General features: G+C 34.5%; 1 protein-coding gene across 4 annotated transcripts; it reads left to right on the forward strand.

Moving 5' to 3' along the window:
• Positions 1-159: 159 nt before the first annotated feature.
• c4b (complement C4B (Chido/Rodgers blood group)) lies at positions 160-18,181 on the forward strand. Of its 4 annotated transcripts, XM_032558032.1 has the most exons (41): positions 160-284; positions 634-817; positions 904-1,081; positions 1,169-1,239; positions 1,328-1,416; positions 1,496-1,578; positions 1,718-1,805; positions 2,563-2,671; positions 2,748-2,880; positions 3,813-3,925; positions 4,051-4,200; positions 4,282-4,452; positions 4,568-4,759; positions 5,031-5,174; positions 5,272-5,395; positions 7,692-7,763; positions 7,858-8,073; positions 8,163-8,277; positions 8,502-8,572; positions 8,666-8,805; positions 8,898-9,113; positions 9,217-9,268; positions 9,352-9,441; positions 9,524-9,730; positions 10,336-10,411; positions 12,081-12,273; positions 12,364-12,459; positions 12,889-13,051; positions 13,408-13,592; positions 13,717-13,875; positions 13,953-14,012; positions 14,092-14,182; positions 14,258-14,429; positions 15,275-15,365; positions 16,164-16,238; positions 16,314-16,416; positions 16,490-16,579; positions 17,041-17,145; positions 17,387-17,470; positions 17,571-17,703; positions 17,777-18,181. In XM_032558032.1, exons 1-41 carry the CDS (start codon positions 175-177, stop codon positions 17,916-17,918), a joined length of 5,136 nt encoding a protein of 1,711 aa, XP_032413923.1. In that variant the 5' UTR covers positions 160-174; the 3' UTR covers positions 17,919-18,181. The 4 variants fall into 4 exon arrangements, 3 of the variants coding, with proteins under 3 accessions (XP_032413923.1, XP_032413924.1, XP_032413925.1); XR_004338665.1 differs by lacking the exons at positions 14,258-14,429; positions 16,490-16,579; positions 17,041-17,145; ... (1 more) ...; positions 17,571-17,703; positions 17,777-18,181 and having other exon boundaries at positions 161-284; positions 16,314-16,356; XM_032558033.1 differs by lacking the exons at positions 15,275-15,365; positions 16,490-16,579; positions 17,041-17,145; ... (1 more) ...; positions 17,571-17,703; positions 17,777-18,181 and having other exon boundaries at positions 161-284; positions 16,314-16,356.
• Positions 18,182-18,339: the final 158 nt, after the last annotated feature.

The following is an 18,339-nucleotide window of genomic DNA, read 5'->3' on the forward strand; positions in this document are numbered from 1 at the left end:
TTTTTTGTAATTATTTTCTGCCTATTAGTATGTTCAAAAATAGACAGCTATCTGAGTGGTATGTTTCTTCAGAAGACATTTCAAAGTTTTCCCAGCAGAGAAGAAAAACTTGAGGTCAATGTGAGAGCCAGTGATTGAGAAATAAAGGGGTGGGAGACCTATAAAACCGCAGCTATGCCAAAGCCTGTGTCAGAGCAGGAAGACCAACAGAGCTGCAAAATGAAGTGGTCTCTGTTTTCAGTGCTTCTCTTGATCTCAATACTGAAGGACACAATGGGCGAGAGGTAAATGAAATTATAATTATTTATTTTTATGCAATATCTAAGAGTTGCTAGATATTCCATATCTAAAACTATTGCAGATCTCGAGGCAGATATTGCAACTATTAGATATACAATATATAATAGTGAACAATAATATCAAATTATTGTTCACAATCGATCTGAACAATAATTCCATAATAGCCATTCCATATAACGTTTTTGTCCGTGAAATATTGTCTAAATACTATTATTTTTAAAATGCTAAATATGTTGCACTACAATTGTTTATTAGCATCCATTAAATGCAGGTAATGCAAAGGATGCCATTAAAGGATACAACAAAATCTAAATGTCATCAATTTGTGCACAGATTCTTCATCTCAGCCCCCAGTGTCTTTCATGTGGGTGCCAAAGAGAAAGTACTTGTCCAGATGGGAGGTCGATACCTCAACAAACCTGTTAGTGTATATTTGGAAGACCAAGGGATACTTATGTCTGAAAAGAATGAGACAAGATGCAATTCAGAGAATGACATCAAAATTGTTGAGCTCATGGTATGAACAGTTATTTACATTCAAAAAATGTATTCTATAAGAAAATAATTTTATTTACCAAGTTTGTTTTCTTTGCATGTTTATAGATAGACAGCAACAAATGGTCACAAAGCAAGAAACGATCTTCAGAAAAACCATACCTTGAGCTTGTGGCAGAGGTCTTCGATGACCGTATAAGGAAAATAACAAAGGTTCTGGTTTCAGACCACAGGGGATATATCTTTATACAAACTGATCAGCCAATGTACAAACCAACACAGAAAGGTAAAAAAAAAAAAAACTTTGAAAAAACATTAACAACATAGTAGAGTCAACAAGTTCGGCATTTCTTATTTTCTCTTTTATTTTCAGTGAACTACAGGATTTTCACTCTTAATCACATGTTTAGACCACATCCAGGAACTGTCTGCATATCAGTGTTTGTGAGTAGATGTGTTTGACCCTCAAAACTCAAAGCAAATCTTACAAAAAGATTTTATACTAAAAATTTATGTATTTTGCTTGAAACAGAATGCTGCCGGAAACAAAATAATGAAGACCTGGAGGAAAACAGATGGAGGGATTTTCAAAGGCAATTTCCCAATACCCAGTGTCTCTAAGTATGTTTAAAGAGATTTACAATAAACTGTGAAACATGCATTAATATTAACTGAAGTAATTAGAAGATTCTTTCTGTAGATCGGGCACTTTCAAGATCACAGCACACTATGAGGATGATGAAGCAAAGGCTGCTGTACGCGAGTTCAAAGTTCAAAAGTTTGGTAAGACAAATCTTATGAAGAAATGTATCTCAGAGTAATTCACAAACATATTTATGTTATACGGTATTAAAAAAATACAACATAATGTAAAACAATAAAAAACCTTTTGAAAAGTCACATTGTTTCGTCCATTTTACAGTTTTACCGAGCTTTGAAGTGAGCATTGAAACAGAACAACGTTACATTTTGCTGAATGATCAACAGTTTGATTTCACCATTTCAGCAATGTAAGTGTCAATTATTTTACATTTGCTCTTGTAGAAAGTTATCTTTTGAAATTAAATATTCTTTATCAATAATATTATTACCACCACACTCAGGATCTGACCTTTCACCCACACTTCACCCCTCTGACAAAGCATTTTCTAAAGTTCTTCAACAAAACTTGATTGAGCACAAATTTTTATTTTCTTTCTATTCCACTGATTATTTTCCTGAGATCTCTCACATGTATAATGTTTCTTTGACTCTGCAGAGTTATGATCAGAAACCGTAAGAATGAACGTAAATACAAATCGCAGAGCCACTTAAGAAGCATTTTATTCTAGTCTAGACAGAAATTCTTGAAATAAGCTATCAGCACATCATAAAAGAAAAATTAAAAAAGAAAGAATTATTTTGTTTAATTGAATGCATGTGAACCTGCTTCTCATTTGTGAAGTACTGTGTGAAACATTGAATTAGAAGAGGCTGTGTTCAGTCATTGAGTTATTTTATCAATAAATGTAGTTTGAAATGGAACTATTTTATACATTTTAGCTGTAAAGTCTTCTCCTTTGAGAGGAGGAGTCACAGATGGAGTGACAGACCGACTGACTGTTGCTATTCGATGTCCCTGCTATCTATGTCATCCAACAGCAAATCTAATTGACAAGTGAAAACATGAACGTTTTGGCCTAACCATATCCTAGGCATTTAAAACATGTCTTTGGCATTAATGATGCATTTTGTATTTGTGTAGACTCTCTGTGCTCTGTTTTCTAGGTATTCGTATGGCGAAAGAGTCAAAGGTGCTTACCACTGCCAGTTTGGATTCATAACAAAAGGTGAAAAAGCACCTCACATCATCAGTGGCCTGGAACTGACTGGTTCGGTGAGGAAAAAACTTTCCATTTACAGTTTGTGCTTTTCGAGATTTGAGGAAATAACAATAAAAATTGTTTTTGCAGGTTATAGATGGAAGAGCAACAGCTACTCTTCAGCTAAAAAACATTGATTGGAAACAGCTGAACCAAACCCTCTCTGACTTGCAGAACAGTGGATCTCAGCTTTACGTGGGAGTATTTGTCACCAACATTCAAAGTAAAAGCACCCTCAGTGTCCTACATTCGACACCTTTTACACTCAGTTCCAAAAGTCTTGTCGATCCTGTTGTCATGTAACTAAAGAATGAGTGTGGTGATTATAATTACCAAATAGAAAAGTGTTTCCTGTGTGTCTAACACTAATATTCATTCAGCTTAACTTGATCAAGCTCATTTATTGGGCTTGTTATTTTAAAGATACTTTTATCATCCATTACTGCAACCGGTGACTCGAATAAATTGGATGAATATTATTTGTGCAATAAAGACAAATAATAGAAAATAAAAATAAGATGTCAGAATAGCTTAGAAAATGGAACAGTGAAACTGAAGGAAAAATATGTTTGTAAAATAACTTAGCAATGTACCTTTTAGTAGCACAAATGTGTAAAAAGTACATCTTTCAATTTTACATATCAATTATCAGGTTATAGCAAGGTTTAAATCTAATCGCAAGTGCACGATAAATGTTAGATTCAACACTGAAAAAGCTTTTTAAAAAATAGATACACTGTATACTGTTTTCATAGGTTTCACAGAAAGCAACAACTACAATTATCCAATTCCAATGAAGTTGGGATGTTGTGTAAAACATAAAAACAAGGATACAATGATTTGCAAATCCTTTCAAACCTATATTTAATTTAATACACTACAACAACAATATATTTAATGTTCAAACAGATAAGCATTATGTTTGTGACAGAAGAGCCATCACAAGAACGTGTTGTGCTTTTAATGTAGTTTAGGTTAGATTAAATTATTAGAGTAGCTGGAGGGAGTATTTTCTCTTTATTAAGGCTTTTCATTTTGTTATTAAACTATGAATCTATTTGAGTATTTTTTCTGATACTTGTTGATATATTGAATATCACTGTGTACATACATGCAGAAAAAAAGTGACATTACCGTGTGAATTTATTTATTTAGATGGTGAAGTACAAGAGGAAAAACTTTACCTTCCCATCTTTCCTCATAAATACAGCATAGACCTGTCTCGAACTCGGTCGTATTTTATTCCTCGATATCCAGTTGAAGTGGTGGTAAGTTAGAGAGAAACAAAAGTTTAACATTTTAATTACAATACAACATTCAATTCCCCTTATGATTATTCTATTTTTATCCATTTGTTTCTTTATGGTCATTCTAAACCCCTTTTCTTTTATAGGCGGTTGTTCGATACCCTGACGGCACCCCTGCGGTTGATGTGCCAGTAAATATTTCCATAGGATCCGAACAGGCTCCTGGCATCACTAATGAGCATGGGGGAGTGTATTCTGCCTTTAACTTTAATCCTACCTCTTTGGTTAGAGTTGATGTAAGCATTTACAAACTCAGTTGCAAGAACTAACATTTATTCTTGTTATGTTGCTACTCATTAAGCCTCTGTCTCTTACAGGTTTCGGCAGGTGGTCTTCAAAAGAGCAAAATTATTAAACCTGCTTCATCACCAACAGGAAGTTATCTTTACATATCATTTACCAACAAGGTTTACCATGTGGGCGAATCCCTATCTCTAACATTTCGCACACCAACTGTACCAAAAAACAGTGGACACATTTATTACATGGTGAGAAAAATTGAAATTAGACTTTGGCAAGTAGCATGTGTTAAAAAGAAAACAAATTTTTTTTCTCAGTGTATGACAATTTTGATAATTTATTATTTAATTGCATGTGTTGCAGGTTTTGAGCCGCGGGATGATAATAACAAAAGGATCGCTTCGCCATGGCACACTCGCTGCAGGCAGTGTGTCGATAACGGCTGATATGGTTCCATTTTTCCGTCTAATTGGTTACTACCATGGCGACAATGGTGACATCATTGCTGACTCTGTGTGGGTCGATGTCAGCGATGAATGTGAGATAAAAGTCACAGTGAGTACACAGAACGGATAAGAGTCCAGAGAGACAGCTAACAAAAAGAACATTAATGCAGTTTATGCCATTTCAGGGCATTTGATGATTTCTTTACAATAGACTTACATTATTTGTGAGAACTGTTTGACAGGTAATTGTTGGAAGTTTATAAACTGAAGACTTGAGTTTATGTGAAGTTTATAAGTGTTAAAAATTCATCCCATTAAGTGATTTCATAAGGTTGTATGTAAAGTATGATAAAACAAACAATATCTCTACTTTCCCTTAGGTTCAACATAACAGACAGCCTGTACCAGGGAAACAAGTTAGCCTGGAAATAAATTTACATGGCCAGACAGCTAAAGTTGCTTTGCTAGCCGTGGATAAGGCATTCTATGGTCTCAAAGCTGATAATAAATTGACAGCCAAACAGGTAATACACAATTCAGACAAGTTTATTTTATTTTTTATTTTTCTAATTATTTCAATTCTCAGAAATAGAAATTCAAATACTTACTTTACTTTTGCAGATATTTTCTACCATGGCTTCATATGACCTTGGCTGTACTTATAGTGGAGGTTCTGATTCAGCAGAAGTGCTCATTGATGCTGGCCTTTCTTTTACTTCTGAAGCCAAAACAGCATGGAGGCAAGGTAAGAAAGTAAATAATTCCTATCGAAGTGAGATCTTATATGTTCTTTATTGCAATCTATGCTTGTGGCTTTGAATAGGCCTTCTATTGAGTTTCAAAACTTGCTCTTTTATCAATCCTTGCTATATATACGTTTTGGAATTTAACTTGAGACATTCAATTTATAAAAACTAAATTGTTTTTTACTGATTGTGTCTCAAACTTCTGTCAAGAGAATCTGGCTTGAGCAGGTTACACAAATAAGTTTGGAAGAACTGTGAAAAATTCATCGTCCAGCATATTGGATTCTGGCTGACTTAGAGACCATAAGATTCTGATGTCAAACAGAATAGTTTTTTCCCTGTATTCTCAATTGAGATTTAGACTTGTCTTTAATTTATTTATTTTAATTTGTTTTGTTTAAATATATAATATTATAATAAAGTATGTTGAACACTGATTTAACACTTTGTTGCTATTTCGAACTATCCAATATGCAGGTTTTAAACCTCATACACAAAGAAAGGACATGTAGTTCATCTAGGGGGAACTCTGACCTTTTTGTAAAATCTCAATGCTTCCTTTTAGGTTTCAGCCAGACTTATCTTTTAGCCTACTTCATGTTGATAGGCAGGTTCTGTGAAAGTGAGTACTTGATTTGACAGGTCTGGCAGTAATCAGTGACTAATGTGGTTAGTGAAACTGTTCTAACCTGACGTTTTGCAGTTAATGTGCTTAATAACAGTTTATTCAAGATTTAACGGTTTTATGGATTCATACATAGAGCCATGTTGATTTGAAAAACATTTTCCTTCTAATAAATAACATTTCCACTTAAAAACAACATTTGGGGTTTGATCAGGTTATTTTGTTATTGTCATAAATTGCGGTGTGTTGAGGTGGTGAGGCAGACGCTGTAGACCCAGGTAAGATGAATAAGTGATTTTAATAAGGAAAACACAGTCCAAGCAACGGGCAGCACGGCCGAGCGGAAGCCAGGGCTCGACGCCGGTAGCAACCGTTAAGACTGGACAAATATATATATATATATATATATATATATATATATATATATATATATATATATAGGGAACCATACAGGGAAAGCAGTTGCTAACCTCATCAAATCATCAAATTCAGGTGGTTCAGTAACTTCCATGGTCACACGTGGATAGGATCCAGCATCCAAACATGCAGACTGTGCAGACTGTATCTGAAAAACATTAATGTAGGAATGGGTCGCTCCTCCTTGGAGCTCAGTGAACAGTACACCACCTTGAAACTGTGATTTGTTTTGGCTTTATGAGAAAGATATGCAGCCTTTGTTTGTTATAATGTTTAAGTAACACTAACTCATGACTAAGGTCAGATCTTAGTCGCATTATTATGTTGTGATTACTCAAAACATAATCAAATTTTCTGGAGTCCACTTAGAACACTGTTTTTCAAAATTTTTCAGACTGATGACCACTTAACCCATTTTACAAACACTCATAGACCACCTATCCTGAGGTCGCCCCCGCAATAACACATCTTAATATAAAATTCAACCTGAAATGAAAACATTAGTTTCTTAACTCACATATTGTTGTGTTCTTTGTTCATCCTAATGAGAAGAGTGGTGCTGTTTGGCAAATGTGACTGGCCATGAAAAAGCAATGAACAGGTCTACTTGGGCATTATTTACATATTCTGAAAGTGTCTAAGATTTCCAGTGATGTTAAACACATGGAAATACAAAAAAGTTATTCTTTACTACCAAGTGTTATGTGCATTAATAACAGTTTAGAAGCACAATTCAAGAAAAATAGACATAAATTGCTTTAGCAGAAACAAAAATTCCTTTCCTTTTCTGCACCATTAAAATAATCCACCAATTTCTATAAATTATATTTATTTATAGTATTTAATTAATTTATTTTAATTATTTTTAATTAAATAAAAGTAACAATAGCTGTAGTCATAGCCTCTTTGAAAGAAACTTGGCACAGATATTTTGGTCCGCACTCTACTGCGATTGTTATATCAACATTGGACAGAAAGGAACCAGAGTTCATTTTAAATAGACTTATCACCTTGAGTGTGAAAACACCCTAAGGTGGTAAAGGTCTGGTTTGGTACATTCAAATCTTGCACCTCCCATTTGTTTCTGCTTGGGGAAATCAAATAATTATTTTTACTAAATGAAGATGTAACATGAGTTATCAGCTGCTGGTAAGATGATAGCATTTAAGCAGAACCTAATTGAATTGCCTCTGAGTGACACTTTTCATTCATACTTTCTAGAGTGATCATATTTTAACAATATTTTTGTTCAGCTTTTAGGTGTGGATCACAAAATGTGAGATCAAGGCGTGCTGTGGACCTTCATGAAGAAAAGAGGAAATTGGGTAAAATTTCAGGCCAAACCTTTTTGCTTTGATAATATTACAATAAATGTAGTAACAATACTAAATACTAAATATATATTATTTTCTCTCCCAGCTTTAGAGTTTGAAGATGCTGAGCTGAAAATCTGTTGTACACACGCATTTTCTCACATTCCAATGAATGAACATACATGTGAAACCAGATCACGCAGGGTCCTTCTAGTGAAAAATAATCAGACCTGTGCAGATGCTTTCTTAAAGTGCTGCCTTGCAGCTGAGAAGCTGAGGAAGAAAAAGATGCGAGAGGATGTTCAGATTGGACTTGGAAGGAGTAAGATGGCACCCTGTTTTGAATTAAAGGAATTCCCAAATATAATTTAGAAACTTGATGCAAATAACGTACCTTTTTCTTACCTCTAGCTGCAACAACAGATGACATTGAAGAGTTCTTTTCGGATACTGCTAGTCAGTATATTAGACATTATTTTCCCCCAAGCTTTGAATTCAAAGAGTTTTTGGTAACTGGAAAAAAAAGGTAAGACGGCATAATACTGGATAATAGTTTATTACATCCACTGTTGCAATCTACGGCATCTAATAATGCCAAAATGATAAGTTTGGTTCACTTTGTCCAGTACAAACTAAGTAGATTTCTTTATATCAGTGGTATTATATACCTTTCATAAACATTTTTAAAACATTTTTAAAAACCACTGTTACAAATGTGTTTTAAAGTATATGTTACTGAAAATGTTTTAGTCACTTTTTGGCGCTCCCCGACTCTATCACCACATGGGAAATTCAAGTAGTCACTTTATCTTCAGAAACAGGTAAGAGAGCAGAATGTGAAAAGAAGACTTTCCTTCAGAATAACTTTTAAATATTTGCTAAATAAACTCCTATCCTTGCTTTATTCGTTTCAGGCCTGTGTGTTGTCAAGCCACATGAGATCAGGGCTTTTAAAGAGTCATTTGTGTCTCTGAGGCTGCCCTACTCAGTGAAAAGGTTTGAACAACTGTCTATTTCACCTGTTATCTACAACTATGGTGAAAACGATTTACGGGTAAATAAGCTATATAGAATAATTGTTTCAGAAAACTGTTTACTCAAAATATCTAGAAGGAAATTGACATGGCCATACTTTTACACATGCAGGTGGCAGTACATATGGAACAAACTGAAGGATTCTGCTCCCCTGCTTCCGCCACCACCACCTCCTTCACTGAAATCACTGTTAAGAACCACTCTTCTCAGTTTGTTTCCTTTTCAGTTGTCCCCATGGTAACTGGTTCTCTACCAATTAAAATACGTCTATATGATATTGAAAGGGAGAGGGGAATAGATGCATTGGAGAAAAACTTAAACGTAAAGGTAAGAGGTTAAGAGTTCTGCTAAATAATGATTTCCAGTATCAAAGAACACAGTACAATGATATAAACTTAGAAATCGGTTTCTCTGCTTAATTTTGTTGCAGACTGAGGGATTAGTGCACAGAGAGGAAAAAACAGAGGTATTTTATTTAGATGGTGAGTTTTGGTTATTTCTTAGTGATTTTTGCTTGGTTGTTGTAAAAGTTTTCATTTTTAAGTACACCTCTTTGTCGTAACAGGGCGGAGTTCACGGACTATATATGTTGATGGAACTTTGCCAGACAACACAGTCCCCGACGCCAACTCCAATATATTCATTTCAATGGAAGGTGGGTTGCTGTTTAGCTCAGGCATACAACTCAACTCGGAAATGACATGACATACTAAATCTTTCACCACTCTCATTAACAGGGAATGGATTTGGGGAATCACATGTTAAGAATCTCCTTTCTCCAGAAATAGTTTCAAGGCTCATCGTACTACCTACAGGGTGCTTAGAACAGACAATGGTGAGCCTAGCACCAACAACTTTAGCCATCCGCTACCTTGACTTGAGTGACCAGTGGTTTGACCTAAAGGCTGGCACCCGAGATGATGCCTTTGATAAAATTGAACATGGTAGGAAAACACCACACAGCTATTTACCTAGTATCACTGTTTGTGATGAACCTGCAGAAATCAATATACGAATGAAGTTATTTTCTTCATTACATTAGCATAGTACAGCATAGCTATACATTAGCAACCTCCTAATGTATAGGGATGAGGAGATCTGCTGCACTTAAATAGTCTTTTGAAGAGTGGCTAAAGCAATACCTTGGGGTTATTTTAATTTTTTATTTCAGGAAAACATGAGTCATGGATCAAATGTTAAATGACCATAGACAATCTAACTTTTAGCTGGTTAGATCTAATGAAAATAATACTTTACTTTCCTTTGTTTCATAGTAATTGTTAGACTGCCATTTTGGGTGGCATCGGTGATTTAAATATATATAAAAAAATCTTAACATGATTGCCCCCTCCATATAAATGTATCTAGGTTAAAGGTTGGTCAAGACACCAGAAATTGTGATTAAAAAGAAAATTCTGGAGTGGAATCATAGTTTATTTATTTATTTTTTAAATTCCCCGTCTTTATGAGGGTTGCCAGTAAAGATGATAGGTTCAATGGCATTGCTTTTCTTACTTATGTGGTACTTAAATGGTTCAATCATTTTCAGGCTATATAAAAATTTTAACATACAAGAAATCTGATGGATCCTATGGAGCATGGGGGTCTGTCCCTTCAAGTAACTGGTAAGTAATTATTTTAAATCCTTTCCATGAGTATGGAAATGATTTATTTTCATGACAAATAATTTCCAAACCGTTTTCACCTTGAGTGTAATATTTATCCTGTGAATTCAACTGAAAAACAGTTTGTAGGGGAAAATTTATGAATTAATGACAGAAAAGTGAAACAAAAATTTGTAAACCATTTATGCACATTCTTTAACTACAGTCCATTAGCCTCGTTCTTCTTGACTTGTTAATACTAACACTCTTTTGCAAATAATCTTCAGATTAGTAAAATTAATCCTTCATACTCTCACACTCAAATAAGATGTATTTTGGAAGAGATCTTTCTTGACCCTTTTTGGTCAGCTTATATCCTGGACTATGCTGAAACTTTGTTTCCACTGAAGGAATGCACCAAGAAGTCAGGCAGCTATGGATGTTTTCTTAAATTTGATAAATGGCATAAAAATGTTTGATTAGCTGCACAGTAGTAGCACTATTGCCTTGCAGCAATAAGGTCCTCTGTTCGATTCCCAGTCTTTCTGCCTGGAGTTTGCTTGTTCTCTCTGTGGATGTGTGGGTTCTCTCTGAGTACTCTGGCTTCCTCCCAGTCCAAAAACATAACTGTTACATTGATTGGTCTGTCTAAATTCTCCTGTGAGTGTGGGTGTGATTGTTTGTCCTGTTTGTCTCTGTGTTGCTCTGCAATACCTGTCCAGGGTATTTTTACAATGCATTTATAGATACTTGTGTTCACACACTTGGTTTCATATATTGTGCCATTAGTGCAGAATAGTCTACTCCAGATTTAAAAAGCATAGGTATTGTTGTAGTTTTGAAACTAGAACATTTCTTATGTTGTCCAAAAAAAGACACTATTATATATCTTGACTGATGAATGTGATATGTTTGAGGTTATTTATCAGCGTATCAGTTTGGGGTTCTTTTGGTCTTTAAAATCTAGAATTTTACCAAAAGTCTGTAAACTTTTTGATAGAATTAATATAATAATCTATATAAATACTAATCAGTATGTTGAAGGAGGCCCTGCTGAAGGATGCAGAGACAGCCGGCGCCAGCTTGTTCTAATCAGACGGCTGCTCAGCAGAAGGACATCCTATTCTTTATGTTTGTAATAAGATAGTAGATAGCGTAATGGTGCTGATTAGCCTTATACAGTCATACTGTTTGTAGTAAATGTTCTAGTTTATCTTATGAAACCGTGAAGCACGTTGCAGCTTCATATGTTTTGTTTCCTCTCTTAGAGCTGAAACGTGCATGTAACTAGGGAATAAATGAAATAAAAAGAGAGGGTGCGGCAGGACGCATTTTCAGAGCGGGTAGAGATTGTAACTGAAACACATCTCTGTCCATTCTCACTAGTAAAAAGAATCTTACTCTCTCTTGTCTTTCCTGTGTCTTGTATTGCAATGTTCCAGGTGATTTAAACCTGACATTTACTTGGTCCTTCAAGCCGGATTCCAACATACTGGAGGATTCCAGCAGGTGTGGTGGACCCCAGTAAGACTGTGCATGGCGGACTTCTTAGTGGGAGTCTATCAGATCCTTTTCCAGGGCTGGTGCTCAACCTGCCTGCTGGGATCTGAAAGTTGACGGTACTCCTTGGGGAAAGACAACAAGACAACAAAACCAATTCTTACTCATTTTTGTGTCTCATTTTCCTAAGGGTGACTGCTCTTGTTGTAAAAGTTCTATCACTGGTGGCAGAGCGTCAAACAGATGGTCAAGGAGCGCGGGGTCGTCTGCTCAAAGTTGTACCAGAAGAAGAAATTCACCACCCTGTCAGATACTTGATGTCAGTACAGCAGAGTGATGGCTCATTCAGAGACCCAGAACCTGTGTTACACAGACATGTCCTGGTAAGACACATTGGATTGTGTACAAATTTGACAAAACTGCAATTAGATAAAAACTAGTTCTTATGAAAGGTATCCCTTTTCTCTATACAGAAAGGGAAAGACCACGATGCCGCCATGACTGCTTTCATCACTCTTGCATTGATCCGGTCCCTTCCATTTCATACGTCTGAAAATCGAAATAAAGTGGTGAGATTTTCAAAGTTAGATTTTTTCGTTTTTCAGAATCAAATTAAAAATATAACATACTATAAAGCTGGTCTTATTACCTACAACATGTCCGTCTATTTTGCTTGACTGTATCTTTGTTGATTTTTACCAAATATATTTTGTCTATTGTTTTCAATATTTTAATGAATCCTTGTCAGTAGCACTTTTACTAACACTTGATAAAACATATATATATATATATATATATATATATACTGTATATATATATATATAAATATATATATATATATATATATATATATATATATATATATATATATATATATATATATATATATATATATATATATATATATATATATATATATATATATATATATATATATGTTTTCTTGTTTTGTTTTGTTTTTTTATTTTAAAAAAGTAAAACGTTTTACTTTTTAACAGGAGGCAGCCATAAGAAAGGCAACGACGTATCTCACGTCACAACTTGAAGAGCTGAGCCATACCTATGCAGTGGCTATAACAGCATATTGCCTATCAGTTGACCAGCCAAAGAAGAACAATCAACTACGTGCATGGGAGAAACTTCAATCAATGGTTAAAACAGGCATGTGTAATCAAACTGATACTGAGCACAGAATATATCAAATTCATTTTTTGATATAACATGCTTTGTGCACTTTTAGATATTAACAACATTTGAGTTTGAAAAAGATATGAAAATTATAATTTTTTTCTGACACTGAATCAGACTAAACCTTTCTTGATCAAAGTAACTAAGAATTTCCAAATGTCTTGTTTTTGCCATAAATCAATATATGACAATAATACTACCATGCCCCCCGCCCTCCAAACCAATGGATTTTTGACTACTTCAAACTGGTATTCAGAGTACTTTTGATATGCATCCAAAATGTAACTTTTTATTGTTGTTTTATTCTTTGTAACCTTTCATTAAAAAAGACAAGAATGGTTGCTATATGTGGACAAATAGCATCGGTCCAGAAATGCAGAAGGCCGTCACAATTGAGACAACAGCATACGCTCTTCTAGCTGCAGTGAAAAATAACAACACTCACTGGGCAAACCTAACAGCCTGCTGGTTAGTCCGCCATGAAAACTATTTGGGGGGCTACCGGTCAACTCAGGTAACAGTCCTCTTTTCTTTGTGGATGTCTGTAGTTTTTCATATTTTTGTTGTCATATGTTATATAATAATCAGAAAAAGTAGGACAAGTTAAAGATAACTTAACAGGTTTTCTCTCTGGCCAGGACACCATCGTGGCGCTGGAGGCCTTGTCAGAATATGAACTAGCAAAGACTACTGGTTCTATCATAGATGTAACAGCAGAGTTCACAACCTCAGAAAAAAATGACATTATTGAGTTACAACTGACAAACGTAAAAGAAAAAGTGGAAACAGAGCTGCAGGTAATTTCTTCACACATTAGTGGGAAAGGAACACATCTTTCTCAAGTAATTTTTGTTCTTTTTATCTTTCCTTCTAGAAACTTGGTGGGAAAAACATTACAGTCGTGTTGAGGGGACAAGGAAATATCAAGCTGAAAGTGAGCGGCTTTCATTTCTCCTTTCTGTATTTCATGACTGACATCTACACTTTACAGTAAATCTTGTACTCTTTTGCAGACTGTAAAGGCTTACCATCTCTTGGACCCAGAGGACGATTGTTCCAAACTTAATATCAGTGTCAAAGTGGAGGGAAAAGTGAAATACACTGGTAAGCCTTTTAACAATACCAATAAAAACAGACATCATTAACACTTCATGCTTACCAACATCTCCATATTTGCAGCAAATATCATAGAAAATTATGACTACTACGACGATTATGATGCTTCTGAGGGAAAACAGATCAGAGAACCACAATCAGCGGTTGAGCGTTTTGATGCTCTCACACGAAGCAGAAGAGATCTTGAAAATGATGTAAATTCAGACAGCATTGTTACTTACACTGTCTGTGTCAGGTCAGTTGATAATCCACTATAGACACGGTACTGTGAAAAGTATTTGACCTATTTTAGGATTCTGTTTTCTTGTCACACATAAATGTTCCAGATGAAGCAATTTCAGAAAAACGATAACCCTAGTAAATACAGTTTTCAAATGATGACTTCATTTATTAGCAAAAAAGCTATTCAAGACAGCTTCAAGTTCAAAGTAATTGGCTTCTAAACCTTTGAAGGCCACAACAACAATTAAACCTTTGAATCAATTACCAAAGAAATTTGTCCAAACCTTTTGTTCTAATTATTTTAGACGACATTGGAGGGTTTCAAACAAAATAGGTTGTTTAGGATACAAAGCATAAAAATCAGATGCAAATCTAGACTTGCACTATGCCTCTTGATCCAAAAGATCATTTCACAAAAGCCTCAACAGACTGTTGTAGGTCAGCAGCTGTTTTCACCTTGGTTATAATTTTTTCCTGGCATAGTACATGATATTCTTTTGTTAATGTAATAACCCCCGAAGTTCATTTTCTTCAGTGTGTCTCTCCATGGTTGTTTGCAGTCATATAAACTTGCAGTCTAAGTTTATATGGACAGCTTTTGTAAAAAACTAAATATTCATTTGGAAACATTAAATATTCATATGTAGTTTCTCTGGTTGTCTTGAATGATAGTAAAATTAGTTTGATTATGACATTTAACTGCGACAGTAAAATAAAAAAAACTTACATATTCTGCTTGGGGCCAAATGTGTTTCCTCAGAACAATTTCCCTCTAAAAATACAGAACTTTGCAACAGCAAAAGAAGAAAAGGTAAACACACATAATTTGACTTTTTTTTATTGTTTTTCTTCTCATAGTTATAACCCAAATAGCCCTCTAACTGGAATGGGCATTGCAGACATCACATTACTTAGTGGATTTGAGGTGAAAGTTGAAGATCTGGAAAGGGTTTGTTGTTCTATTTCCTCTTCAAGGATCATTTTAAATGACTCTGCCAGGCATGTCTTAAGAATTGTTTCCAGAAATGTTGCTCTGGTGTTTCTTTAAGGGATATAAACTTCTTAATGTAAATGTAAAATGCTGAACAATACACACATGTTGGATGATATGTGTTTTGAAAAACAATAAGAATAAAACTACCTAAGAATTCTTTACTAACTTTCAGTATATTTTATTTATTAGGAGGCTTTAGAGACCAGTGCCTTGGTTAATCTGCAATTAAAGTTCCCCCCATTTCTCTATAATTACAAACTCAATCACAAGACATAACATTAACACTTTATTTGAAGGGCTGTGCATAAGACTGACATTACACTGTCATAAATAATGACAGTTTTAATGCAAAGGTAGCACTTTTAATGGACTTTTAATGTAACTTTTAAAGCAACATTAAAAGTGTTGTTATTTACAGAATGACACTTCATGACAACAGTTAAAAACATTCATAATTACTCCTTCATGCTCATAACAGGTGTTATATCATATTTATGACGGTGTCATGTCAGTCTTATGCACACCCCTTCAAATAAAGTGTTACTGATATTACACAGAAATATCAGATTGTGTGTTCAGTGTAATAAAGTTCAGATCAGTTAGTGTCTCATAGAAATCTACTATTCTATCATCTATTGATCTCATGTGTTTAAATTCTTATTTAATTTAGACCAAAACATTTTATCTAGTGGTTACCCCTAATAAATGTTTTGTCTAATTTCTGAGAGTTGATTTTTTTTGTTTACATCTCAGCTTAAAGAGCTCCCAGAGCAATACATCAGTCATTATGAGCTGTCATCTGGAAGATTGTTGATGTACTTCAATAAGGTATGGTTAAAATCAAATTAAAATTAGGATATTCTGGATATCCAGTAATAACATGGGTTTTCTCTTTGTCTCCAGCTGTTTGAAAACAGGGAATGTGTGAGTTTTACTGCTAATCAGATGGTGCCAATGGGCCTTTTACAGCCTGCCCCAGCTGTCTTCTATGATTACTATGAACCTGGTAGTATATTCCTTTCTATTTTACATATCGTCTTAATGTCATCTATGTTGAATTTATTATTTTTTCTTTGCAGATGTAAAGTGCACCGTGTTCTACTCGCCCTCACGAAGAAGCAAGTTGGTCTCCACCTTGTGCTCAGAGGATGTTTGTCAGTGTGCAGAAAGTAGGCACTCACTTCAAAAATGTGTACACATTCAGTATCTAACCGTATTCATTCTGATTTACCTTTTACATGTTTTACGAACACAACCATTATTTAATTGAATTTATACATAATTCAATGTAATTCAATAATTCAATTCAATGTGTATTGAATTATGTGTATGTGTATTGTACAATTGTACGCAGTACTGCACAATTGTGATATAGAAGGAACATTTAAAACACTTAAGACTGACCAAATGTAAAAACAGAAAAATGATGCCTACATTTCTATTCAGGCCAAAGTCAGCATAAACTTTTTTTTTTCAATTTTGCAAGACAGTTTTCACTCAGTAGGACTGAAAGGAGAGCATCTGTAAACAGTGTACCTTAGAATTTGAGAAGAAGTCATTTGAACCCGTGTTACTTCTGTTAAGCATGTCTCATTTATGGATTCCAAATGTCATTTTGTGCTTTCTTTAGGACCCTGTCATAAAGTACAAGAGACCTTCAAATCTAGCCGAGTCAAAAATATAAAAAAGAATACTCGTTTTGAATATGCATGCTTCTCCCCCCGAGTGGATTATGGTAAGTAGTCTCTACAAAAATGTACTATTCTACAAAAATATTGTTGGTAATTAACTCTGAGGATTTGCTGCATTTTTATAATTTTTATATCTATTGAGAGACACAATCCAATAAATAATAAAACAAAGTCTAATATTTAATAATGTGCTACTTCAAATAAAACTGTGATAGGTATGTTTCATTAAAAATCTATTATCCATAACAGACTATTCAGATTTGTATTTGTGTGTCTGTATACCAGCTTACATTTTAGAAGTCCAGGATATTTCTGTTAAGAGCAACTTTGAGCTGTACAACACTAAAGTCGTCGACATCCTCAAATTTCGTAAGTGACCAACCAAAGCAATCAAAGGAGGTTGAAATACAGGTTTTTAAATTTTTGGGGGCTTTTTAATGGTTAGAAAGATATTTTTTTTGTCTACCAGATGGAGACCTGCTTGTGACAATCAACAGTGTTCGGGTGTTTGCCAAAAGGCTTCAGTGCAAGGGGCAGTTAGAATTAGGAAGACAGTATCTGATTATGGGTAAAGATGGTTCCACTAAAGACTTAACTGGAAAGTAAGTAATATAAGTCTTATTAACGAAAATACAGTTTTAAATACACTGACACTGTCTTTTTCTGTCTTTGTAGCATGCGGTATCTGTTGGAATCAAACACCTGGGTGGAAAAGAAACCACTCGATGCCGACTGTAGAAAATCTGCAAACATTCGTACTTGTAATGAGTTCAATGAATTTATTGATGAATACAAAACCGATGGCTGCAGACAGTAAATGTGACTCATGAATCTATTAACTTTTACTACAATTTACACATTACAACTGATGGATAAGTTACCTTTTGTAGCATAAAAAATATATCAGACTTAAAAAAAACTTACACACAAACTTAAAAAAAGTAATAATCACACTAAAAGTAAATGACTTGTTAGAGCACCACTTTACCTTTTCTAGTTAATGCATTGTTTTTATTTCCTCATGTTGGAGTTATATGATATGTAGCTGAAATAAACAGAACTTCTTGTCCACAAAAAATACTTTGTGTTTGTCATTGCTTATACATGCCAAAATTTACTAAGACTTTAAATTATTCAACCCCTGCCGCAGTTTCAAGAGAACTGTCCAAAATGTTTTAAAGAAGACAGAAAAGGTCCTGGTCAAGTTCACAAGTTTAAAGTCAAAAGGACAGAATCTA

The sequence above is a fragment of the Xiphophorus hellerii genome, chromosome 3 (assembly GCF_003331165.1).
Source record: "Xiphophorus hellerii strain 12219 chromosome 3, Xiphophorus_hellerii-4.1, whole genome shotgun sequence".
In the NCBI taxonomy this organism is placed as follows: Eukaryota; Metazoa; Chordata; class Actinopteri; order Cyprinodontiformes; family Poeciliidae; genus Xiphophorus; species Xiphophorus hellerii.